The 27,658-nt window shown below is 46.3% G+C and overlaps 1 protein-coding gene and 1 long non-coding RNA gene across 3 annotated transcripts in view; one reads left to right on the plus strand and one right to left on the minus strand.

Annotated features, from left to right (window-relative positions):
- The window catches only part of LOC147022866 (uncharacterized), an 8,410-nt gene extending 7,139 nt beyond the window's left edge, over positions 1-1,271 (minus strand). The window contains exon 1 of one of the 2 annotated variants that reach the window (XR_015059944.1): positions 1,019-1,271. This is a non-coding gene — a long non-coding RNA (uncharacterized LOC147022866). Of the gene's footprint in view, positions 1-949 lie in introns of both variants that reach the window. The other variant, XR_015059945.1, reaches the window with a different exon arrangement.
- LOC147022867 (neutral amino acid transporter A-like) overlaps positions 796-27,658 on the plus strand; it is a 51,819-nt gene continuing 24,956 nt past the window's right edge. Inside the window, exons 1-4 of the mRNA XM_085887769.1 lie at positions 796-1,318; positions 10,884-10,926; positions 11,384-11,467; positions 15,749-15,915. Coding sequence (XP_085743895.1) covers positions 831-1,318; positions 10,884-10,926; positions 11,384-11,467; positions 15,749-15,915 — 782 coding nt within the window. The 5' untranslated portion in view covers positions 796-830. The remainder of the gene's footprint in view (positions 1,319-10,883; positions 10,927-11,383; positions 11,468-15,748; positions 15,916-27,658) is intronic.

The following is a 27,658-nucleotide window of genomic DNA, read 5'->3' on the forward strand; positions in this document are numbered from 1 at the left end:
CATGGAACATGGAGCTCCATGCCACTTTGTAAAAAAAAAAGACCAAAGAATGTCAGGACAGAAATGGGATCAAGCAACTTCCACGGCCAAATCAGTCTCCTGACACGAATCCCATTGAACTCCTCTGGGCCATATTGGATCGAGCTGCGTGGAAAAAGTCCAGCAAACCAACATCACGAGCAGAATTGCAAACCCGTTTGAATGAAGCCTGGGCAGAAATCCCACAAGAAAAAATTTCAGAACTCACTCGTTCTATGCCTGAAAGAGTAAAAGCGTTGAAATCTGCAAGTGGCAAATCTACTAATTAATACTAGTGTATGTATCAAAAATGGATCAAATACACTTAAAAAGTTCAATAAACAAATTGTTTTAAAATCATGGTGTCATTTACTTCTGTCATGTCTCTGTTGGTGGATTGCCATTGCCTTCGAAGCAGCAGTTCGGGCGGGAATTTGTAATTTGGCCATGGTGATGGTGATGGCGAAAGCTTGCCCACTTTCGGGTCTTTAACGTCCACCAACTAAGGCCAGCAAGACGGGACACCCAGTTTAACGTCCATCCGAGGGGACGGCACAAACACATCGATGAATCACCCTGACTATAAAACACTGGAGTGACAGTTTATAGCTGGGTCGGTATTCGAACCTTCTCGGGCTCGGACAGGCTGTCAGGCAGCAAACGAAATAAGTCTCAGTTATTGCATCAAGTAGTTTGAGTGGGCGGGGCTTGTGATAGGGGGCGGGGCTTTTAATAGTGGGCGGGGCCGCGTGCTCGCAATCCTATAACACGAACCCCGCACGAGGTAGTACAATTGAAATCAGTGACATATCATGGCAGACAAAATATCAAACGGGTCACCAAGACCCAAGCTCAAACCAATGGAAGAACCGGTAACGAGTGCGGCGGCCGTGAAGCGCTTCGTGACCAACAACCTGCTGGTCCTACTGACCGTTGGCGGCGTGATCTTGGGGGTCATTCTCGGGGTGTCCGTTCGCTCCACCACGGATCTCTCGCTCACCTCCAAGTTGTACTTCTCCTTCCCGGGAGAGCTCCTCATCCGCATGCTCAAGATGGTGATCATCCCGTTGGTGGTGTGCAGCCTGGTGTGCGGCGCGGCGAGCCTGGACACGCGCGCTCTCGGCCGTTTGGGCGTCGTGGCCATCGGGTACTTCCTGGGTACGACCCTCGTGGCGTCGTCCATCGGAATGGTGCTCGCGTTCGCCATAAAGCCGGGACTCGGCGGAGCGGAGACCAACCTGTTCGACGATCAAGTGATCCAGCCGAAGGACGTGGCGGACTCGTTCCTGGACCTCGCGCGGTGAGAACCTCGTGCTCTTCCTTCGGTTCGTTATGTATAAGATTTAAAATGTTTTTTTTACCTCATCGTTCTGCTTTATAATCGTTAATAATAAACTAATTTGTTTAATTATGAATCCATCGCGTGCAGTTTTATCATGTGCGCGCCATAATTTCTGTGACGTATTTGTGACGTTTCAAATTTATTTTTTCCATTTCCTCTTCCAATTGGAAAGTGATGCGGAAACGCCCCCCGGAGTCGGGAAACGCCCCCCGGAGTCGGGAAACGCCCCCCGGAGTCGGGAAACGCCCCCCGGAGTCGGGAAACGCCCCCCGGAGTCGGGAAACGCCCCCCGGAGTCGGGAAACGCCCCCCGGAGTCGGGAAACGCCCCCCGGAGTCGGGAAACGCCCCGGAGTCGGGAAACGCCCCAGGTCGGGAAACGCCCCCGGAGTCGGGAAACGCCCCCGGAGTCGGGAAACGCCCCCGGAGTCGGGAAACGCCCCCGGAGTCGGGAAACGCCCCCCGGAGTCGGGAAACGCCCCCCGGAGTCGGGAAACGCCCCCCGGAGTCGGGAAACGCCCCCCGGAGTCGGGAAACGCCCCCCGGAGTCGGGAAACGCCCCCCGGAGTCGGGAAACGCCCCCCGGAGTCGGGAAACGCCCCCCGGAGTCGGGAAACGCCCCCCCGGAGTCCGGAAACGCCCCACGTGGCGTCGTTGGACTCAGATTGCACTGTTTATGCCGCTGTTGCCTGAACCCCAATAAATAATATGTACATACTGTACACACGAAATAAAGGTAGATCGGTTAAAAATGAACCCCAACCCCGATTAAAAAAAAAAAAATTCGAATTGACATTCATTGTTTGGTGTTTTATATTAATATGGAATGGGCAAAGCCTCGAAGCGAACGTAGAATTATTCTTACATTCGCTTCTGACTTTACCTATAACTTGTTCACAACTGTATACCTGTCACCTATACCGTGGTACGTGTAAGCGCCGCACAGCTGATGATTTTGACGCAATTTCCGGTTACTTCTGCCTGGATTCGGTATCGACGAACAAATTATGTAAATCACGATTAAAAAAATTATTTTTTTATGATGCGGGAGATATCTTTATTATAAAATTAACTTTTGGGAAAAATAATAATTGAATAAATAAACGATCACTTCTGGTCAAGAATAAAAGAAAATATAAGTTCCGGAAAGGGTTTCAAAATCACTCCCGGTAATGTTAAATACAAAATAAACACTTCATGTCATGAACAAAATCACTTTCGGAAGTATAAAATTAACTTTGGGGGAAAAAAAAATAATTGAATAAATAAATAAACACTTCCGGTCATGATCTCCCGGCATGCATCATTCCCCATCACAAAAACCGGAAACAAACAAAAAAAACCGGAAGCAAAATGGTCATAGCCAATGACACGGATTCACAATTGCCAGGGTATTGTGTTGTTTTTGTTGTTTCCTAGTCTCTCTCATGTGCACGCGTTAAGTAATATTTACAAGATAGAAATAAAACCCGATCGTGTTTATACACCGCACAGCGTTTAACAACAACCGGAAGCAAAAGGTCATATCCAACGACACGGATTCCAAATAGCTCGGGCTATTGTGTTGTTGTTGTTGTTTCCTATTCTCTCACGTGCACGCGTTAAGTATGAAGCTCACTTCTGTGCTGTGTCACGTGATTGGGTTTTCGTATATCATGCCTCGCCCGCTAGGGGTGGGAAGAGTGTGCTTCTGGTCGCGCAATAAAGCGGAGTAGATGGTGGCCCGCGTGCTTCTTGCGTCCCACCGCACCTGGTACACTCTGGTTGGCTGACGAGGATGGTTGAATACAGACTTATGCCCGTTTTCGACGGGGACGACTTCGAATTGTTTTCGGAGCAATTGGAATGCTATTTCCACGCGAACGATGTGGTCGATGAGAGCAAGCAGAAGTCGATCTTGCTCGCTTCGCTTTCGCCGGAGCATTATCGGCTGCTGGGTGATTTAGTGGCACCGAACAGGCCCCGGGATGACGGGCTGGCGTTTCGGGACATTGTGGAGAAAATGAAAGCACACATTGCGCCAGAGAAGTCGTTGCAGCTCGCTCGATTCCAGTTCGATCGCCTCTCGAAAGGGGCAGAGGAACGCGTCGCTGAGTTCGTGGCACGGATTAAGCATTCTTCCATGGCCTGCAAGTTCACGGCGGGGGAGCGGTCAGCTCGGCTCAGAGATCGCTTTATTGCTGGTTTACAAGATGCGAAAATGGTTTCAGCGGTTTTACGGCTGAAGGGTGAAGCCATTACATTCGACTCGGCGGTCACCACGGCTACGGCGGTCGAGCAGACTCGCGGGGATGTTCGAGCCATCACCGGCCACGCGGGGTCGCGAGCACCCCGGGACGCGCGCACGACCTTCGATGCGGGTCGGACGTCGCCACGCGGCCGCGCGTGCGGCGGGGTGACCCCGCGGACATGCTTGGGATGTGGAGGTCGACACCTGCGCCGTGCGTGCCCGTATAAAGGCAACGTGTGTTTGAATTGTCACAAGGTGGGTCATTTGGCGCGTGTGTGCCGTGGGGCGCCGGCCACCGTTAAGGTCGTGGACGGCGATGTGCGAGGCGACTCGGGGCGGAACCAGCGGCCATTGTTGAGCCTGTTTTCAATCGGCCCGGCGACGGCGCGCCCGATGACGGTGGAAGTCGAAGTGAACGAAACGCCGATCACGTTCCAGGTCGATACGGGAGCAGCGGTGTCGCTCATCGGCGAACAGACCGCGCGTAGACTCAACGGCTTGAAGTTTATCAGGTCAAACCTCTCGCTGTTCACGTACACCCACGAGAAGATAACGCCAGTCGGGATGGCAGACGTGTCTGTGCGGTACCAAGGCCAGGTCGCCACGCTTCGGGTGTACGTCGTACGGGGGAGGGGGCCGTCTCTCCTCGGCCGAGATTGGATGACCCGCATCAGGCTAGACTGGGCCGCAATTCACCTTGTGCAACCCGTGCCGAGCCAGTGGGAGGATCAGTTGGAGGAGATTCTTCAAAGACATCAAGGGTTGTTTAGCGACGACCTTGGAAAACTCAAGGGCATGGAGGCGAAACTCTTCTTGAAGGAGGGGGTGGTTCCTCGGTTTTGTAAACCGCGTCCGGTGCCATATGCCCTGCGGGACAAGGTCAAGGGTGAACTGGATAGGCTGGAGGCCTGTGGAGTGATCGAACGGGTGTCGTGCTCGGATTGGGCCACCCCGGTTGTCACGGTGCTGAAACGGAATGGAGACGTCCGATTGTGCGGGGACTTCAAATCCACGGTTAACCCGGGGCTCAGCGTGGAGCAATATCCATTGCCGTCAATCGATGAAATATATGCGCGATTGGCGGGGAGTCAATACTTCACGAAGCTAGACCTGCGTGATGCATATTTTCACCTGCCGATGGATCCCGGGAGTAGCGAGCTTTTAACAATCAACACGTGTCAAGGACTCTATCGATATACCCGACTCTGTTTTGGGATTGCTTCGGCCCCAGCTTTGTGGCAGAAAGCCATGGATCAGGTTTGCATTGGCCTGCCCGCTCAGACCTACCTGGACGATGTGCTCATTGCGGGGAAAACGGCGGACGAGCATCTTGCGAACATTGCCCAAGTGCTGACAAAGCTAGAAGCGTGCGGCCTGCGCTTAAACAGGGACAAGTGCGCGTTCTTCAAGCAGCGCTTGGAATACCTCGGGCACATCATCACGCCGGAGGGGCTGTTGAAAGGTCCTCGGAAGGTGGAGGCGATTCAGCGCATGCCACCGCCTCGCGACAAGACGCAGCTGCGCTCGTTCATTGGCATGGCCCAGTATTACCAAAGGTTCGTGCGCGGGCTCAGCTCACAACTTGCGCCGTTAACGCGGTTGCTCAAGAAGGACGAGCGCTGGGCTTGGGGGCCTGCACACCAGGCGCCATTCGACCGCGTCAAGCGGCTGCTCACAGAGGATACGGTCCTCGTACACTACGAGCCTGCGCGTCCGCTCCTATTGGCATGCGACAGCTCTGCATATGGCATCGGGGCAGTGCTCTCCCACAGGATGGACGATGGTTCCGAGCGGCCTGTTTGTTTTGCATCCCGGACCCTGTCCACAGCAGAGCGCGGATATGCCCAGATTGAGCGTGAGGCTCTCAGCCTCGTCTGGGGTGTGCGGAGGTTTCATCAATATCTGCTGGGGCGGCATTTCACTTTGCAGATGGATCACAAACCGCTTCAATTCATCCTGAGACCGGAACGCGGGGTGCCGGTGGTAGCGGCCGCGCGAATACAGCGGTGGTGTCTGTTTCTAGGTGCTTACGATTATGATATTCAGTTCCGAAGCACCGAGAAGCATGCTAACTGCGACGGGCTCTCACGCTTGCCGTGTGCGGAGGGTCCAGCTGCGTCTGAGTTGGGCGACCGGGTCGATGTGTTCGCGCTGGACCAGGTCCAAAGCGGGCCGGTCACGGCCAGGCAGGTCGCGGTGGAATCGGCTCGTGATCCGGTGCTTGCCTGTGTCGTCCAGGCGATTTCTACGGGGAATTGGAGCGATCTGCCTTCGACACCGGCATTTCAACCTTTCACGTCACGCGCAGCGGAGCTGTCGTTGGTCCAACGGTGCGTGATGTGGGGAATGAGGACCGTGATTCCACCGAGGTTCAGGCAGTGGTGTTTGGAAGAACTGCATGTCAGTCACCTTGGCATCGTGAAGACCAAGAGTCTTGCTCGTAGCCTGTTGTGGTGGCCGGGGTTGGACAAAGACATTGAGCAGTTGGTTAAGCATTGCGCCACGTGCCAGACAGATGCTGATAACCCACGTCGGCCTTCGGGTCTCTGGCCTGTGCCAGACCGAGCTTGGCAGAGGGTCCATGTAGATTTTGCGGGACCGGTTAATGGCAAAATGTTTTTGATTGTGATCGATGCATTCTCTAAATGGCCGGAGGTTGTAGTAATGCAGCATACTTCAGCAAACATTACAGTAGAGAAGCTGCGGACGATCTTTGCTAATAAGGGGTTGCCGGAGATCCTGGTCTCTGATAATGGTCCGCAGTTCATCGCGGGTGTATTTGATGAGTTTATGCGCCAGAATGGTATTCGACATCTAAGGTCCGCACCGTATCACCCTGAGACGAATGGCCAAGCTGAGTCGTTTGTCAAGATGTTGAAGCGGGCTTTGCGCAGGGGGGGTGTTGCACCTGTGCAGACAGTGGTCGATGTCTTTTTGCTCCATTACAGGAACGCAGTTCATCCTGTCACGGGTGATTCGCCAGCCATTCGTCTCTATGGACGGGCTTTGCGGTCCAGGCTGGATTTGCTACGACCTGGAGGGTCGGGGAGTGGGGCGATGTCGCGTCCGACGCGGCTGCGCAGCTTCGAGGTGGGGCAGCGGGTAATGGTGCGCGATTATTTCCACGGTTCCAAATGGGTGCCGGCAGTGGTCTCTGTGGTGCTGGGGCCGGCGAATTGCATGGTGCGGACTGATGGTGGGGATGTGTGGAAGCGGCACGTGGACCAGATGCATGATCGCTGTTCAGCGTCACCCCCCCCCACACCTCCCCGAGCCGAACGATGCGAGACCCCCACCGGTAGTATCGCCGGCACCTGACGTTGTATCGCCGGGGCTGGCTGGGCCGGCGCCAAGGGGGGGGCTTCGCCTGATGCCGTCCTACCCGGGGATGTCGAGCAGGCTGGGCAGTCGGGGGTAGCTGGTGTTGCGGAGAGTGCGAGTCCGGCGAGGGTGTCACCTCGACCGAGCCGGGAGGCGTCTGAGCCTGGGATGTCTGGCGGCGCTGCCCGTCCGAGGCGGGTCAGGGTGCGGCCGCGGTACTTGGAGGATTATGAGTGTTGATGGGTTTCCGATGGTCATGTTGTGATTATCCGTTCATTATGTGACGGGTCATTTTACGAGGGGAGGAGTGTGCTGTGTCACGTGATTGGGTTTTCGTATATCATGCCTCGCCCGCTAGGGGTGGAGAGAGTGTGCTTCTGGTCGTGCAATAAAGCGGAGTAGATGCTGGCCCGCGTGCTTCTTGCGTCCCACCGCACCTGGTACACTCTAACTTCGTTCGCTATTAACCCCATTCCTCTGAGGATCGCTCGAAGCTGTCTCGCCTGGGTTCGAATCCCGACCTCGCTATATAAACTGTCATCCGGTGATTCATCGATGGGTGTGCCGCCCCCTTCGGATGGACGTTTAATGTCTGCCAGCCTTCGTTGGTGGACGTTAAAAAAAAATCCCACGGTGCCCTTCGCAAAGAGTGGGCGAGCTATCTCCGGCACCCTGAACAAAAAATTCCAAACTCATGTCCTGACTACTTATTCGAGCGTCAGGCCCGCCCAGCCGGTTCATGCAAGACTTGGGTCAAAAGCCTCTCCCGGCCGCCGCGCCAACCACACAAGAACATGAGAATAATTAGCGCTTCGAAGAAGAAGAAGAGTAATAAGAAGAAGAAGAAGAGTAATAAGAAGAAGAAGAACCCCATTACATCACCTCGAAAAAAACTCGTGTATTCTCATGTACAAAAAAAATGTGGAATCTCAAAAAACTCGAAGAAAACGAGTATCTCAACATCAGAGATTTTATTTTTTTCATGTTTAACATATTGAGTCACAACTCGTTTTAAGCTGTTTTGAAAATGTGAATCGTGAAGACTTTATGTGAGGCGTACAAGTGGCGGCTTGTGTGTATGTACTATGACGTATGTTTGAATACTTGATTTGTTTGGTGCGTCATGACTAAACAATGTGTGCTTTAATGCCTATTACAAACGGTGACTGTTTGTTTCATGCCAAAATAACCATCAATGCCAGTCACGGGTAGCGATTTGTCTGTGGTAAAAATCGCGGAGCTCACAACCCGTGACTGACTGGGCGAGTCCACAATCATTGCTTGGGTACATTGTGAGCATTTAATCCTACCGCCTTTGGCACCTTTCTTTGTAGTGATTGAATTAATAAAAAGGGGGTGCTTTTAATTGGGTCAAAAACCATACGAAAATTTTAATTTCATACTTTAATAGTTACTTCGACTTTTCATTCGAATATCGACAAACATGCAAACCCCCCCCCCCACAATGCACAGTGGTAGAGTCCATATCGATAAGCTTGGGAGGGGGTTCCTCCAACTCCCCATTAATTTATCTTTCTTTCTCTCTTCCTCCTATTCTTGAGCCGAATAGGGCGGTGTTGGTGTAGGGCAGGCGTGATGGGCCGAATAGCCTCCTGCGTCGGATTTGTGCAGTGGTTGTGGTTGTTTGTGTGCTCTTCTGTGTATCACTCTTTATTCTTAAGGTTTCCTCTTGTTTTTCAATAATAAAATGGCTGCAAGTCCCATTAAAATGTTTCTCTTTTTTGTGGTTTAAATATGTTTCGAAACTTCAAAATTTTTATTCTAAGTAAATTGATTATTGGTTTTCCAATGGGATCATTTTTTGTTAGATGGAATATTATATCTATAATTCCAGCAATCTCTGTGTCTGTCTGTCTGTCTGTCTGTCTGCGACCGCTGTTTCTCGACAACTACTGGTCCGATCTAATTGAAACTTGCCAGGTATATTGCTGGGGACCTGAGTATGTGCCTTTTCAAGGTTTGATATTAATCGGACAAGTGGTTCCCAAGTTATGACCATTTATTTACCAAACCAATGACAGGACACGGTGCTATGACGTCACAATTGACATCACAATTCTTTTTTTTTTCTTTTTTTTTTGCACGTACGGCCACGCACGTGCGGGCACGTACTAGTTGGAAATAATAGTAAGCTCCGCGCTAAAAGTGCTGTTTGAGAAAATGCCACAGGTAATTTTTGGCAGTGTATAAGGCAACAGACTACTTCCTCAATCACTGAGGCCTATTTTCAAAAGGCCCATGACGCTTTGTTGTGTAGTAAAACTGGCCAACATGCAAGTCCTTTGGCTCAATCATTTAATGGCGACTGTCACCTCCTCCACTCCTCGACAGCCCACTGACATCACACTCGGTTCCACCTCATCAGTTCCGGCTCATCATGCATGCATTAATATTCATGCAACTCCCAATACCACACGCTCATTGGCTCTAAATCCTTTTAGTAGTTGCTTTGATCATTTTACACTGAAGGGACACACTTGTATGGAGGGCATGATGATTGTGAATATGACAGGCCCGAAGATGTCTTTAACTTCGCTTCGCAAGTAAGCACCAACATGGCGGCCGGAGTAAGGAAATTGTGGGTGGAGTCAGGCAAACGATCCAACCAATGGGTGGAGTCAAGCAAACGATCCAACCAATGGGTGGAACTCCTTTTTGTAGGAAAATATGGTGGTAGGGTTTCGGTAAATATGATTGAAATTTTGTGCATAGCATTTTCTATGGCCGTTTTCAATGCTGAATCCGAATCCGGTCGAATTATTTTTTACCTGCGACGACCTTTGACCCCTGGAACCTTAATTTATTCAAAATGGAGGCCAAAAATTGACCTTTTTCATGTTTTCCTTCTCTAATGTGACTAATAAGGCTTGTAATATATCATTTCATATGTCTTTCAGGTCGAGGAATATGCCAATCACATTTTCAAATTGATTGGATGTTGCATAGGACTGAAATTAAGTAATTTAGGAAAAAGGAAGACTTGAAGAAACAGAAAAATACTAGGCTATTGAATACCATACAAACTTGCAAAAAGCACAAAGGACCTTTGACCCCAGACAGTCTATATTTACTGAGGACACTATTGGAGAAATAACTTCTAGCGGAAGTGATATATTTACGCTTAACTGCAGCCCCAGACATATGCCAACAAAGACGTGTGAAGGATGGAGCAGGGAAATTCCGCACTCAAAAATTCAGTTTGACCGAGCTGCACAACTCTATAAAGAATGCTATGAATCCGTGCAGAATAAGATTAATGAACTTTTGTTGGCGGCACCGGTGTGATCTCTGTCTTATGTTGATCTGAGAATGACGAAAACAGTGCAATTTTAGCAAAATATTGTGCGGTTTTCAAAAATTGTTTTAAAAATCTTCAAATCATTGAATAAGTGCCATTTTCGTATTTCCTGATCGGAAAAAACTATAAATTGATATATTGCAAGCCTTATTTTCTCAGTTGGTCAGAAATTCATAAAAAGATCATTTTTTGTTGCCATTTTGAATAAATTAAAGTTCTGGGGGTCAAAAGTCATCGGAGGTGAAAAAAAAAAATTCCAACTTTTTCAGATTCAGCATTGAAAATGGCCATAGAAAATGCTATGCAAAGACACTTAACCAAAAAAACTTCACTATTTACTCAACTCTACTGGTGGCACCGAGTGCTTTGTTTCCTGCAAAACACAAAGCAACAAGTTGAACACACCCTTTGCTTTCCATGTCTTTTCTCACGAATTCATGGGGTAATGTGTTCTATGAACTCGTTTGTTTTTTATTGTGTTGCTCTTTTGTAGATGGAAATCTAAGATTTACCTTAACTTTCCCCGAGACATTTCCGAATTGATTGTGGAATGTGGACTGGAAACATGCATGTTATTAAAACCACCAGGCAGATTGTTGCCCTGAACACTGTACAGACTTGTGTTTTCTTTGATTTCCAACCCTTTTGTTCACAGGAATATTTTTCCATCCAACCTTGTTGCTGCAGCTTTCATGTCGGTAAGATCACTTATTTGACCTTTCCTACCATTTTTCCCTAATTGTCTATACATTAGTATTTTGTCATGAGAAGCATCTTCCACAGCTTCCCACTCAAAAGGGGTTGTGTGCGTTGATCTCATGGATATGCAGGAGTTTCCATGAATATCTTGGTGTCCATCGATAAGACTAGCTAGTTATAATGAATTGGGTATTTTGCTTTACAGCTGAGAAGTGCTATGACGTCAAGCATCTCAAAACAATACCTTTCTCCTAGATCTAGAAAGATGCCATCAAAGGGTCATCTGTAAAGATCGTGATGGCGTGGAAAGACCGAAATAGGAAGAACATAGAGGACTGTTACTAAAATGTGAATGTATTCATGCATTTAAACAGAAACCTTGCTTTTCAGAAGTGAATTAACCATTTATGCCAAGTTGAATAATTGCGTTGGAAATTTTTGTTGTTGTTGTTCTAGTACGGAACCGTCTACAAAAATATGTCTTGGTCTGTCACCGTGACCAATGGAAGCAAAGCTGTGGAAAACCTACTTCAGGAAAAGGTACAATTCATAGAATGCTGATTTTTTTTTTTTTTTTTTTTTTTTAAGTTTACATTCTAATTTGAAGCCCCTCCCCTATTTCCTACACGCATCACAGATTGGGCTGAAAGTTTAATCCACAGAAAGGTCTTCCCTGGTTGGTTGGAATGTTTGACTTAAATCTTGGTCTGGATGACTTGCTGCAGTGCCTGTACTTTATATAGTTTAAAAATATATAATTTTTTTATTTCCTGAATGCAACAATCTAGGCTGATTGAGGAGATAAATGACAGAGGACAGCAGTTTCACAGACTGCCGACAGAGGATAAAAGGTGACAAAGACTTCGTACGTGAGTGGCAGAAAGGAAAAGGGTTGAGGGAGGGGCCCAGATGTCACAAGGGAAGGGGTGGTCATGGAAGAAATAATACATTGTCGTGGAGGTGGCTGGATTCGAATCCCTCTCCTGTCAGCAGTTGTCGCAGGGGTACTGGGGTTTGAATCCCACTACCTAAATTTATAGTAGCCAGGCGGTTAACACCGACCAACCTCCTGGGACAGTCGAGCGGTCTTTATTTCTAGGAGGCGGCACGCTCATTGACATGGATTTCAGCGTGCGCTTGAAGGTATGGCAGGTGGCAACGCCGCTGTATGAGTGAGGACAATAGCGGACGAAGGAGAAGTACTTGGAATTGAACGGAAGGAGAATTATGGAGGATGGACAGCACGAGGGGGGGTTGATCCGCGAAACCCACTACAAATACATGAGATGCTGTTTCTTCAAAGAGGAATACATTGAATGAAACAAATATTTATAAGGACAATAATGTAACAAATTTAATAAATAACTCCTATGATCGAGGCCTCGCGCACACATGCAAACACAGACAAAGGGTGACAAACGAAAATAAAACCCCTCTTTTTAAAATAAACTGGTACTCAGCCTGGCCAAGGCCTGGCCCTCATCGATCTGCTGTTTGGGAGCTTTGTCCAGCACGTGCACTTGCAAGCAAAATGGCGCGGTCTCTTGCCAGCCCGGGAGGAAGGTGCCTCCACCATCCATGTGCACACGCAGGCAGAATCATGCTTCCCTTGTAGTAGCTTTCCAAACTCTACATAAGTAAATCTGGCCAGCACCTCCTCGTTCGGCTCTCGACGTGAACTCCACCCTGCTCGATCTGCTCTCTCAGAAGCCCCCTCGCCAAGCACACACTCTGCCTTTGATCCTCCTCTCTTTCTTATCCTCTGTCTCCTCCGCCCCCGGGACGTGCCCTCCTCGCCTCCAAACCCGGGAAGGCGGGGCTTCTCCTGTTGCTGTTGTTTCAGGGACTCGGTCCCTAGCTTATGGCCTAGGTTGGAATATAAAAACATTGGGAAAATCAGAGGGTAATCACGTACAGGGGAACTTACTTTTACCTCCTAAGCTAATTAACACCGCACCACCCCTCGTGTGGTGACACGTAACACTTAAGCTGACAGATTCCCTGACTTGTATACATCGAGGTCCTTCTACCCATCCATGGACCATGCTACACGAAACAATCCTATCTGTACTATTAAATTAGTTCATCGACCCCCATAATCATAACAATATTGATGATTGGCAGTACTTATGGGGTGGGGGAAACCACAGACACACATGAGCCCACAGACAGTGAGTTTATTCCATGTATGAAGGAATGGTAATCAGCTGTGGGATTTTGGGGAAATAATAGGGAAGATAGGGTTGTTATAAACGAAGCCCGTACCTGAGATAGAACACTAACAATACACCAAGATGCCTGTGGTGGACGAGAAACGAACCTTTGGATTTGGCCTCCTGCTGAAATGTGCCAATAACACGAAGAGCCATGGAGTCGATCACCTCCGGAGGATTGAGATGCAACAGTGAAGAACGGAATCCCATACTTTATGATACTTATGATGAAAGTCTTTCACAATGAGCACAAATCTGCTCAGAACAGACTGAGCTCAATGGAGAATACTGAGTCGTCAGCTCGTCTTTGAAGCCACTGTGGCAATGGGGTCTGCCTAATGCAGGTTAACAGATTGAGATCTTTTTCTGCCTCTCAAAAGTGTGTAAGATAGTCATGCACAGGCTGGAGTCATCCACAAAATTGTAGAAAGGAATATTCGGGGAAACGGAGGTCATCGATTTTCGATGGACACGAGTCTCAATGTGAGATCTTAAGACAGAATGCCATTAAGAGCAACCTGTTATTTCTACTCTAAGGAAAAAAAATTAGATTGCCATTCAAGATGGGCCCCTGAATATGATTGGCAGACATCTTAGAAAGTAAGGCTGGCTGTCAGACGGTATCAAAAGTTTGAGAGATTGTCTTGGTCACTCAATTGAGATTGAGTGCATCCATCCATTGTTGGGTTCAAAGTCATAACATGTTCATGGTGGAATAACTGTGCCAAAGCTGAACTGGTGATCAGAAATTGGAGAGTTGGAGAAGAGATGAAGCCTGAGGCATTGGTTATTGATTCCATCACTCTTTTAATGCTGTGGAAAAGGCTGACAGGTCTGTGGTTGAGTGGATCGGTGTTGGAACCCACTTTGTGAGTAGGGGTGATGTTTGCAATTTTCCAAGTGGATGCAGGAGACCATCTGAGAAAGACCAGGAGGAGAAGATACGGCCAAAACGGTTCTTGAGAATTATAGTGCCAGTGATGCTAGAACCATTTTCTGAGGAGCTGTGAAGATTGACCAGGAACTTTTCAACCTTTGTAAGAGAGAAGTCCATGTGCTGCTGAGAGTAGTCTTGTAGGGAAAGAGGTGGGATTGTGGACGTTGACCTTTTTTAGTAGAGATGGTGTGCAGAAATTTGATATTTTTTTCCCAATGAGCATCAACATGACTTCTTCATTGAGGAGTGAAGGCACAGAAAAGGGATATGTGTTGGAGACAGATTGATCACCTGTCTTTGAAGGATTGTGAAAAGTGTAACTGCATGTGAGGTTGAGGTTGGGCTCTCTGCTTGTCTAAGTTGTAGACTATGCAGAAGGACTTGAGGTTCCCATCAGTTGGGTTTACTTTCCAGGTGGAGAATTCCGATGTTGCCTAACCACATATGTCGGTGTACTTGTGCAGGATGTTGAAGAGGACAATTGGAAACGTGAAGCAGAAAAATCCGTTTGAAATAGGAATTCCAGGGGCCGATGAGATAATGGACCAGTCTTGCTTGTTTTGTTTTTGTTTTGTTTTTTAATACATGATCTAAGGCTCGTAGTGGAGCTGCCAAAGCTAGGGAAAATGACAGATCACACATTAAAAAAAAAAGTTTATTGTGGAGAGTGGGGTAGAGAGAGAAAGCAAGAAATTTGGTAGGGGGGAATGGCATGAACATATACCACATCACTTCTACTATGAGGTAAGCCTGGTTTGTCAAAGCTTAGAAGAGAGACAGGTGAATTAGGACCATTCATACAGAAAGTCAGGAGATGCAGAGGTGACCTGGCAGTGCTGGATTTAGGATTGTGGAGTCCCCTGGGCAGTGATTGACTGGTAATCCTATGATCCTATCACAATAGTTCCCATTCCTACCGACCGACTACAGTTTGGACTTCCCAGCACAACATGACTTTTTATCATTTCGAACACAAATCTGCATCGTCTAAATTCTAACAATTGTGTTGAGTATTTCAGAATAGATAGTCGATGCAATTGTTGCACGGAAGTGACGTAAAACTGAACAAGAGCATGAGACAACTGAGACAAGAACACCACACTTATTACAGTGTTCGTGTGACAAAAGCAACAGCGATTACAGTTTACATGACAGTGTACCATACTGTCAATTTGACTCAATTATGATGAGTGAAAGACCAAGCACCTTGAGAGGCTTGCGACTAGCAAAGGTCTCTGAGCTCATCAAAGTCGACCTTACACAAAATGTCATTCCATACTCATTAGTGCGAGATAGGTGAGCTGTTCCTGTGTCATGGTTGTGCGAAGTGTATTACTGATGTGGTTCATTTTTCGACTTTCCTTCCTTGTGGAATTTTGCTTTACAGCTGAATTTTCCTTTATAGCCGCGTTTACTGTAAAAGTGCGATACAATTGGGGAGTGAATGCTAATGTCGATTCGGCATAGTAAATAGATTTTTTTTTTTATTTCGTGGACGCCGCCACATTGTGAAGGCCTCTGTATAACTGCCCTGTCCCAAATCCAGCCCTGTGACATAGATACTGAGATCTGAGAAATTTGTTTGAATTTCTCCCAGAGTGAAGAAGAGGGGAAGTATAACTAAACTTTTCATTTTGTTGCCATGTTTTCTGTTTGTTCTAAACTCCACAGGTTCCGATAGGTTCAGATGTTGATGGGATGAACATCCTTGGACTGATCACATATGCCATTGCCTTTGGTATTGCATTGAGGATGCTTGGCACGATGGGGGATGAGCTGATCAGGTTCTTTGATGTATTCAATGAGGGCACAATGGTGATTGTGTCGTGGGTAATGTGGTACGTAACACTTTTACTTCATGAAGTGACCATTGGTGCCTTTATTAGAATGGCAACTTTTTACCTCTGCCACTGAAGGTGGAAGGCGGTTATGTTTTCACCCCTCTGTCTGTCTGTCTTTGTTAATTACGAAATCTAAAGATTTCGTAAGTATATTGATGACTTCCGTCGTGTGTGTGTGTGTGTGTGTGTGTGTGTGTGTGTGTGTGTGTGTGTGTGTGTGTGTGTGTGTGTGTGTGTGTGTGTGTGTGTGTGTGTGTGTGTGTGTGTGTGTGTGTGTGTGTGTGTGTGTGTGTGTGTGTGTGTGTGTTTGTGTTTGTAGGCACGATAACTCGAGAACGGAATAAGCTACCAATGTCAAATTACACCACGTGATTCAGGAGGGTGATGGCTAGTGCTGATTAGATTTTGGTCAAAATCGGTCAAAGGTCAAGGTCACAGTGAGGTCAAACATTCGATTTTTGATGGTTTGGTACAGAATCATCGTAGAAACTTTTGGTTTGCGTCGCTACCTTCTCTAGAGACAGCTTTTATTAGACAAGGTCAGAGGTCAAGTTGACGATTTCGTAAGTACCAGTCTATGACTGCTTGTTTGTTTTCAAGTATATTGGTCAGGCAATTTTGTTATTGTCTGTCTGTCTATATTTGTTAATCACCTGTAGATCACAATTCTAAACTGATCCTCATGAAATTTTACCTAGTTGTGGAAGTCGCCTCAACTGAGAAGCCTATTGATTTTGAAGTCAAAGGTCATCTTGAGATGAAAATTTCGACAATTTTTCATCCAATTGACTTGAAAGTTGAACAGCATTTGCATGTTGCGTCACTGAATTTGGAAAGTAACTTTTGAGGTCAAAGGTCAACTCGAGGTGAAACTTCTAAAATCATAAATTTCAATCTGAAAAATATATATAATCATTTTTTATCCGATTGACCTGAGCTTTGATTAAGATTGTCAATTTTAATCTGAATGAAATGGACAATTCGATGTATCCATGGCAACCTTTGGAGATGGAGGTGTATTTTGCAAGTATCGTGCCCTGCACGACGTCTTTTTCTTGATTGTCTATTTGTGTGCAGGATATATCAAAAAGTTGTGGACGGATATGGATGACATTTGGTGGACAGGTTGGGTGTGTGACGAGGACAAATCATTTCGATTTTGGTGAAGATATGCATCCGGATCCGGCGACTAGAATGTTTTTATCCCCCGCCGCGTGGTGGAAGGGGGATATTGTTATCACCCGGGTCGTCCGTCCGTCCGTCTGCCGAGCGGGATTTAAACTCATGACCCTAGGATCACAAGACAACCACCCTAACCATTAAGAACAGTCCTTGTAATTGTTGAAAAGTGTTATCATGCCATTTGTAGGCTCTTGCCATCATTGAGTGCTGTTCTTGTTTTGTCGTGATTTACATCCAAGAATATTAATTATACACACCACTCAAAGTATAAATGTTGGTCCAAATTATCTTCACAATTTCATGAGATGTTGAACTCAACTTGTGAAATCCCAAAGATCAAATGATATCTTCAAGAGCAAAAATGATATTCTTCATCGGGTTGTAAGGAGTATTGTGGTGGTGGTGGTGGTGGTGGTGGTGGTGTCGTCGAAAGGATATTTGAGGATGGTAACAGTGGGAGAGGCTGACAAGTTGGCTGAGAGGTCTCTCCATAAGAATGCACACTCACCTCGAAGCTTTCCAGCCTGGGTTCGAATCTCGGCCCAGCTATAAAGTGTCATCGAGGTTTCACAAGTTGGGTGATTCATCAATCACCATGCGATGTGCCGTTCCTCGGATGGATATTAAATTGGGCATTCCATCTGCCGGCATTAATTGGTGGACCTTAAAGCTCCAACCATGCCCTTTGTAATGAGTAGGCAAATGACTTCTTGAGTCAGAGTGGCGGCAACCCGTCCATTATTGTAGCCGTCAGTACTTTGGCAGCACCAACCCTCTGCATAGGGAGGGCTTGGTACAGGATGATGACCAGTAGGATAGAAATGCAGAGGAAAACTGCAAGAGCACTGTTCGACGTCACGACATCGCAGGATATGTCTCCGTCCACATTATTACATCATTGTATATCCTTGTACCAAGTTTGATTTCAATCCTTGAACCCAGATTCAAAACTTTAAATAACTGGCTGCCAGACCATGTGCCTGATGAGGTTGAAATTATATATATACATACATAAATATTACAGCCTGGTGTTGGCGCAGTGGTTAGGGCAGCGGCTTGGGATCCAAGAGGTCCTGAGTTCAAGTCCCGTTGGGCCACTGAATTAATACACCAGGGGGTTGACTCAGCCTGTCATCCTTCCGAGGTCGGCAAAATGAGTACCAGTATACTGGGCCGGTGTATACCCCAGTTAAAATAGGTGTACCTTATCCCTGTGTCGTAAGAGGCGACCAGGGTTGCGTCAGGAAAGGCATCCAGAGTAAAACATGTGCCAAATCAGTATGCGGATCATACGGATGATCCGCTGTGGCGACCCCTAACGGGAGAAGCCGAAAGAAGAAGAAGAAGATATATACATAAATATATATATAATCTTCTTCTTCTTTCGGCTGCTCCCGTTAGGGGTCACCACAGCGGATCATCCTTTATGATCCGCATACTGATTTGGCATAGGTTTTACGCCGGATGCCCTTCCTGACGCAACCTTTGTCGCCTCTTACGACACAGGGATAAGGATTGGGTCTCGCCATGATTCCGGGCTGCCCTACACCCTCTCATAGCGCGGCCCAGCGCAGAGCACCCGTCCTCAAGCGATCCTCCAACCAAAGCCTCCGAGTAGCCGGATTACAGGCGCACGCCACTACGCCCGATATATATATGTATGTATGTATGTATACATACATATATTTATTTTTCCCCCATAACTACGAGATCATAATTGTGAAGTTTCACATCGATCGATAAGACGTTCAATAAATTAATTTTTTTTCAAATATTTCTGTTGACTCCAATATGGCTGCCAGACCATATGACCTATTAATTATTCATGAACATCCTAGTATCACCAAGGCTTGGGGAACATGTGGGTGAAGTTTCCCCTCAATCTGTCAAGCTGTGTTCTGGAGAAGAGGATTTTTAAAGCTATATTCTTCAAAAAAATTAAAGCTGCCAAACTATGTGACTGATGATGTTATCATTCCTCCTCCTCCCCCCCCCCCACCCATACAATTTAGCCCGAGATGACACTCAAAAATTTTCATACTGATCGTACAAAGCGTTCAACGTATACATGTTGAGATCGAGTGATGTCCACACTGATTGAGATCGAGTTATGTCCACACCGATCTTAGGTAGAGAAGAGTTTAATTCACATCAAACATGTGCGCATATGGAGAGTGGCTAGGAACATACAGTAGTCCCCACCGGCCAACTCTGGCAAGCTCAGCTTTAGCTCTGCTTTATATACAGTTTTACTTCTACCCTTACGTGGCGGCTTGTCAATCAAGATTTATCTTGTGTACACTCATTAACTCCTTTCATGTTCATGCGGTTGATAAGAAAGTACAAGATCAGTTATTTTCCCTTTCTTATCTTCCACCAGCAAGGTCACCTCCCACATGTTGTTGTGCCTTGTGGACTGGGAGGCCCAGCTGTGTTATTTCACAAGCGATCTTTTTAGCCGTCAAAACAATCCCTTTGGCAGTGCAGAGATAAACAACAAGATTTATCCTTTCCCTCTTTCCAAAGTGCAAAGATGTTAACAAAAACGCTGATGATTTATAGGGGACACTTACATTTTTTCCACATACAGTTATGAATCTAACAAAGCTACGTATGATGTCATAAAAAAAATTGCACTGATTTCCCATGGGGAGTACTTGATGTGCCAAGTTTCAATTTTTTCCCATGGAGCGGTTTCAGAGATGCAGAGGTCCAAAGTTTTTCCTTTTTTCCAACATGGCTGCCACACCACATGACCTATGATGTAACAATTATCATCAAAACATTCTGCATGAGTAGTCACACCTATGTTGAGAATTTTCTGTCAATCTGATAAGCGGTTGCAGAGCAAACAGAAAATTAGTACAGACGGACAACCCAAAAACATGATTCTTCCGGTGATTTGGCCAGCGGAGGCATAAAAAATTGTTACGACATTAAACTCAAATGGGGAAAATTCTCTCATTCAGCATTTGGTCTTTAGAAGGACTCTCCATAAGAAAATCTGCTTAATCAAACGTTAAGATTTCTTCATAAGAGGCACTAGAAAAAATTTTTTATCCCGTTTTGATGATTAACTCTCATCTCTGGTCATGCTCGGTTTTTAAGCTTTTGGCTTTAGGCACTGCTGATTGAACATTACTTGCGTTACATCAGCAGAGTACCTGCCCTACGGATGTTGTTGTGCCAAGTGTGCAACATGTTCTTCAGAAGCATCCCTTTATTTGGGTGGTGTATAGGAAACAGATCGCAGACTCATTTGCTCCTGGAAATAAAAGTAACTGGTTACGTACATGAAGCAAAAACATGCCGCCTGCTTACGAGGTCCGTCTAAAAAGTAATGGGACTGACTTCACAGAAATTTTATTCCAAAAAATATATTGAAATCACAGCTTGGCCCCTTCAAAATAGTTTCCCTCCAGTCTCACACACTTGTCTATCCTCTTCTTCCACGCTTCGATGCACCCCCGGAAGGCTTCTTCTGGAATCCTCCGGAGCTCCGTCGTCACGGTCCTTTTGATGGCCTCCACATCAGGAAATCGGGTCACCTTGATCACCCCCTTGAGCTTAGGGAATAGGAAAAAATCACAAGGGGCCAAGTCTGGCGAATACGGGGGTTGCTTCAGAGTTGGCACGTTCCTCGCCGCCAGAAACTGTCAGATGCTCAGGGCACTGTGAGCAAGGGTGTTGTCATGGTGCAGCATCCAGGCGTTGTTCTCCCACAGATCCATCCTCTTGTCCCGGACTGATCTCATGAGGCGCCGGAGGATCTCCTTGAACACGTATTGATTCACTGTTTGACCCTGTGGTAGAAACTTGAAGTGGGCGATGCCCTTGATGTCAACAAATGCGATGAGCATCACCTTGACCTTCGACTTCGACATCCTTTCTTTCTTTGGTCTTGGTGATGCCGGACTTTTCCACTGATGACTCTGCCATTTAGTCTCGGGATCGTATTCGAATATCCATGATTCATCGCCAGTAATGACTCTCCCGAGCAGGTCTGGATCGTCCTCGAGGCTCTCGATAATATCTTGACAGACAGTGACTCTTTGCTGTATCTGGTCCTCGGACAACAGCTTGGGGACCATCTTTGCGCACACCTTGCGCATTTCGAGATTTTCAGTGATGATGCTCCAGACAGTGTCCTTGTTGATGGAAAGCTCCTCAGCAATCATCCGCACCGTGAGTCGACGATCTGCGCGCACCATCTGCTTCACATGCTCTATGTTGTCCGCCGTTCTGCTCGTTGAAGGTCTTCCAGACTGTGGATCGTCTTCAACCTCCTCCCGTCCCTCTTTGAACCTCTTGTGCCATTCAAATGCACGTGAACGTGACATCGTTTCTTCCCCGTAGACTTGCTGCAGCACTGCAAAGGATTCGGAAGGTGTTTTGCCAAGCTTGGCAAGAAACTTCAGATTGGCTGTCTGCTCACCACTCATAGCGCGACGACTCGGACTAGACAACGTGTAAAGCACGACCTGTAAAAAAAAAAGTCACACAATGAGCGCAGTCAACCATCACCAATCATATGTATTGCTGGAATGTTGCAAAAGACTGTGACGCAACCTCTTCATTCAAGTTGTGTAAGTGGAGCACACAGCAGGCTCAGTCCCGTTACTTTTTAGACGGATCTCGTATGTACATATATTATAATACATCGTGGCTGTGTCTAGGATAATTCAAATTGCGCTGGGCCATGGGCTGAGACCCATGCGTCTTCACAAAATAACACGTCTTATTTTTCGTTTCAAATTGCAATTGTGGGTGGGGTCCATCCAGCTGTCCAACCAATGGGGCAAAGGCAGCACACACACACACACACACACACACACACACACACACACACACACACACACACACACACACACACACACACACACACACACACACACACACTAGATTCACACACTGTCTCCTCCAAAATCATGAAACCTCGTGGCCCAAAATTTTGCATGCCAACTAAGGGAACTTCAAGGGAGCGCATGAATGAAATCTCGGTATTTGGGAAAATTAAAAAATCCCTTTTGAAGATGATTAAAGGCTTACCTTCATGAAAGGCTTTTCTTTAGTCAGCCCAACTTCACCTTATACGAGGTGTGTTCAAATAGTATCCAACCTTAATTTTTCGTGCGTAAACAAATGAAGCTAGGGAGGCATGGTTTGGTGCACGTATGTAGGCGATCCTAATCCGCCTGCAGAAGCTGTCAGTCGCCGACAGACCGCCGATGAGTGAGGAAGTGTAAGTGAGCGCCGTCGGATTTTCCTTTTTGACAAAATGACGGATCACTGTGGTCTCATCGCCAGTGATCACTGTGTTGAAGAAGTTGGGATGGCTGTTCACAGTCTCCAGCATGTCCTGTGCGATCTCCAAACGGAGTTGCTTCTGCTCGATCGTTAGCAGCTTTGGCACGAACTTCGCTGAGTAAGGCCAAATCCTCAGTCACAATGGAATGAACGGATCCAATACTGACGCCCGCCTCTGTAAGTTCTCTGATCATGATTTGATGATCCTGCATCAGCAGGGTCCTCACTTTACTTGGTCAATGACGATCTCATTTCGGGATGTTGAGGGCCTCCCAGAACGTGCTTCACTTTCCACTGATGTGCGACCATCTTTGAAGCGGTTGTACCACTCTTTTATCTGTGTGGTTCCCATTGCTTCCTTCCCGAAGGCCTGTTGAATCTTGCGGATCGTTTCCACTTGGGAATCGCCAAGCTTTACACACAATTTGATGCAGTAGCTTTGTTCAAGTTTTTCCATCATTTTGTCAAAAACGAAAATCCGACGGTGCTCACTTACACTTCCTCACTCATCGGCGGTCTGTCGGTGACTGACAGCTTCTGCAGGCGGGAAAATATTCATGCATACGGATTAGGATCGCCTACATACATGCACCAAACCACGCCTCCCTAGCTTCATTTGTTTACGCACGAAAAATTAAGGTTGGATACTTTTTGAATACACCTCGTATGTGTCTTTTCATTGGGCCATATAGTTTTATAAATAGGGATTTCAAGTGAAAAATTAACAAATTCAATTCCCACAGAGCACACACAATATATATATATATATATATATATATATATATATATATATATATATATATATATATATATATATATATATATATATATATATATACACACACACACACACACACACACACACACACACACACACACACACACACACACACACACACACACACACACACACACACACACACACACACACACACACACACACACACACACACACACACACATCTTCTTCTTCTCCTTTCGGCTGCTCCCGTTAGGGGTCGCCACAGCGGATCATCCGTATGATCCACATAGTGATTTGGCACAGGTTTTATGCCGGATGCCCTCCCTGACGCAACCCTAGTCGCCTCTTACGACACAGGGATATGGTACACCTATTATAACCGGGGCATACACCGGGCCCAGTACACTGGTACTCACTTTGCCGACCTCTGAAGGATGACAGGCTGAGTCAACCTCCTGGTGTGTATTAATTCAAGCGGCCAACGGGGCTTGAACTCAGGACCTTTTCGATCCCAAGCCGCTCCCCTAACCATTACGCCAACACCAGGCTTGTGTGTGTGTGTGTGTGTGTGTGTGTGTGTGTGTGTGTGTGTGTGTGTGTGTGTGTGTGTGTGTGTGTGTGTGTGTGTGTGTGTGTGTGTGTGTGTGTGTGTGTGTGTGTGTGTGTGTGTGTGTGTGTGTGTGTGTGTGTGTGTGTGTAATATATATATATATATAATACGGGTTGGGGTCTGGTAGAGAGAACGACCACTAGGTGGGGGAATTTACGTCGATTCCCACCAGACTCCCCGGAATTGTCGGCCGTCGCTCACGGATAATTCCGTGACGCGGCAGGTTGCTTAACCGACCGTGGATGCCAATACATCAACTGCGTGGCATAGGGTCCTCCTGTCTAGAATAAAGTTACCTAATTAACCACGCGCTTTCAACTACCGGGGAGCCACGCCCTCGGTACGCCTTGCCTGAACTGGATCACTGTACCGACTACAGTAGAGTACCAACTACCAACTCTACCAATTACCTTTCCAGATTTGATGCAGCCGTGTGAAACTGCCAAGGACGTACCGGCAAGAAGGAATGGATTATCGGGAATAAAGACCCGGCTCAACTCAGATCCGAACCATGCTGGACCAATGGAGGAAAAGACAAAGACGAGCTGAGAACATTTCTACAATGATTTATTTACACGAAAGTGGGGAAAAGCATGTGGCACAGGAAAAAGGTTTATTGGGTGTGTTACACAGGGGAAGATGAGAGAGGTGTGGTGCGACAATAATGCAAGCAACTTATAAAAGCAGCCACAGTGCAGACTTGACGTGAAAATAATAAAAGCAATAATTTCAACAATTAAGATCTTAGACAGGCTTATGTAACGGACAGGCGCCACACACTCAGACAAAATAAACCCAATGAAAAGAAAAGGGGGACCTTTTGCAGCCAGGAAGGGAGGGAGTTGAGGTCACAGTTTCTGGTACCTGAGCGTTTCGGGGGGAAGGGTGCTCTGTGGTGCGGCACCTGACAAAGGTAGTGCGGTTCGGTCCACAGCCGCACGTGTGGAGATCGTGTCCGTCAAAGAGCTTGAGTGGAGAGAACGGAGTCCGAGGCGAGAAATGGAGCAGTCGACAGGACCAGGCAAGAGACCGGGTCGAGGTCGGGTGTGCGTGGACCAGCAGTCGGGCCGTCGAGGCGGGAGGTGGTCAGAGCCAAGCAGCGGAACACCTTCACAACGACCCGGTCATTAACAACTGCAGCCTTCCAATCCTTCTCCCACTCCAACGAACTCCTTTTCTTTCCATACCACTCTACTCTGAGGATTTCTTCGTATTTTACAGATCACGGAGCTAGGGGGTGGAGCCATGGCGAAGCCGACGTCATCGTTCATCCTGATTGGACCGGGTCTTCATGTGGTCCGCCTTCCAGGGCGGGGTCTCGCCAGAGGCCGGCAAGGCCTGCCCACACCACGTGTCTGGGTTTGGGAAGGTGGAAGTCGAGATGGAACTGCCACAGTTAACGTCAGGATTCTGACTTGGAAAACGAGTCTGGGTAGGCGCTTGTCACGCTGTGGTAAGCGAGGCTAGGGTGTGAGGAAAGCAAGATGAAGGTACCATGGTTCAAAGAGATGGAACTGCCACAGCGAACGTCAGGATTCTGACTTGGAAAACGAGTCTGGGTAGGCGCTCGTCACGCTGTGGTAAGCGAGGCGAGGGTGCGAGGCAAGCGAGGCGAGGGTGCGAGGCAAGCGAGATGAAGGTACCATGGTTTAAATAAAAGGGGAAATAAAATAAAAGGGGAGAAGATGATTTATTAACCTAACTATAGCCCATCGCAACACACTCCCTCGTCTTCCCACTAGACAAAAGGTAGGGACCTAACTACATGTATTTTAATGAAATAACTGATTTGGGACACCTGCATGTTGTATGCATACGGTTCCGAGAACTGTGTGTGTGTGTGTGTGTGTGTGTGTGTGTGTGTGTGTGTGTGTGTGTGTGTGTGTGTGTGTGTGTGTGTGTGTGTGTGTGTGTGTGTGTGTGTGTGTGTGTGTGTGTGTGTGTGTGTGTGTGTGTGTTCCATATTTATAGAACTATATTTTTAAAGATAAGGCTTTGTGGTTCTCCTTTTGGTGTACTTTATCCATGCAGAACTTCGTATGGAATTTGGAACAGGCCACAACGGTGAGCATTGGTGGGAATAATAGTCTGGTTGGCAGACAGGCTTTTGTTCTCTGTGGAGTGTGGTTTGACTGCATGAGACATAACCTGCGGCTGACACTCACCATTACAGCCGGAGGGTGCCAACAGCATTTAAACGACGACAATGGTCATCATTGGTTTGATATTTATATGGTGTGCCGTCCTGATGAGGGCAAATAAGCCTGAAATCTGGATGGATGGCTCTGTTTGATGTTTAACCAACGATAACCTTAAATCTGTATTTTGACATGAGTGGCTGGGCTGAAGCCTCCGGGTTGGAGGCGACGCTTTGGTCGGCACATGCACGGGACTCGCATCCCTTTGAGATCGGGTGGGATCGCTTCATCACGCTCTACACATTTTGACCTACATTTCCACCCGATGGCACTTGTCTTCTATTTTTTTTTATTTACATTGATGGGAACAATCGTCTGGGTGGCAAACAGGCTTTTGTTCTATGCAGATTATGCAGTTTTACCAGGAGACATAATCTGCAGATAATGCTCACCATTACAGCCAGGGGGTGCTCATAGCATATACATACATACATGCATACTGAAAACTCTCATCTTGTATGTATGTATGTTCCTGAAATACAGCCAAAATAGTACATCATAGCGCAAAATTTTTAGTGCCACCTTACTCACCATTCTCTTGCGGTGTACAGTATCAAGTTTCGTTCAAATCTGGCAACGAAAAAAATATTTAAAAAATCAATTCCCGATTCAGTCAAGTACTCTTCGGGAGAATTTGATCAATACAAACAACCTCATCGGTATAGTTTGCTGGAGCTATCTTTTTCTTTTTTTTCTTGAAATGATTTATTTTAAAATCTCAAACATTCAGTATAAACAAAGAACGATTTATTTTCAGCATAAAATAAACATCACCATTTTGATCTAACACTTCAATGTTCATTAATAAATATAATTGTGTTTCGAAGATTACGCACAACAATTTCTTCGACTTTCTTTAATACCATGTTTTTTTTTTTTCCACATTGACTCGCAATCACAAGTTTCATTCAAATCGGGCAATGAAAAAAAAATTATTTAAAAAATCAATTCCCGATTCAGTGAAGTACTCTTTGGGATTATTTGATCAATGCAAACAACCTCAGCGGTATAGTTTGCTGGAGCTATCTTTTTTGATTTTTATTTTTTTGAAATGATTTTTTTTTTATCAACCTCTGTCACAATGGGTTCACGGGTCGTATAGTATGAATTATATATATATATATATATACTTTTTATTTTGTGCCCCACTCCTTCCCAATTCCATTTCCAGACAATGCATGATGCCATCGCTGGGTGCCAAAAGAAGGGGTACTCGATTTTCATTCTGTTTGTTTGTTCAGGCGATATGTCAGCCATCTTTTGATAGAGGAAGCTGAAATTTGGGGACAAAAGTGAACATGTGCTTTGGCAAATATAGTATTTGTTTTTATTTTTTATTAATTAATTGATTGATTACTTAATTTTTTTATAGATTTATTAATTACTTATTTATTTTATTTCTCATCCTGGCAATATCTCAGGCACCCTTTGAGCTTGGAAACTGATATTTGGACACGACAGTGAACAAGTGTGATTTGGCTATAAAGGGTATTTTTGATTTATTGATTAATCAATTAATTAGTTTCTTTCTTGCTTTCCGGCGCCATCCTTTGATTTGAGCGAGGAAGCTCAAATTTGGAGGCAAAAGTGAAGATTTTCTTTGGCAAAAATGTTAATTTTTTTTCATTAATTGATTAATTATTCATTTTTTCGATTAATTATTTGATATTCGGATGAAACAGTGGTTTACGTATGCTATTC

The sequence above is a fragment of the Eptatretus burgeri genome, chromosome 7 (assembly GCF_056783735.1).
Source record: "Eptatretus burgeri isolate ZD-2024b chromosome 7, Ebu_testis_v1, whole genome shotgun sequence".
Taxonomy (NCBI): Eukaryota; Metazoa; Chordata; class Myxini; order Myxiniformes; family Myxinidae; genus Eptatretus; species Eptatretus burgeri.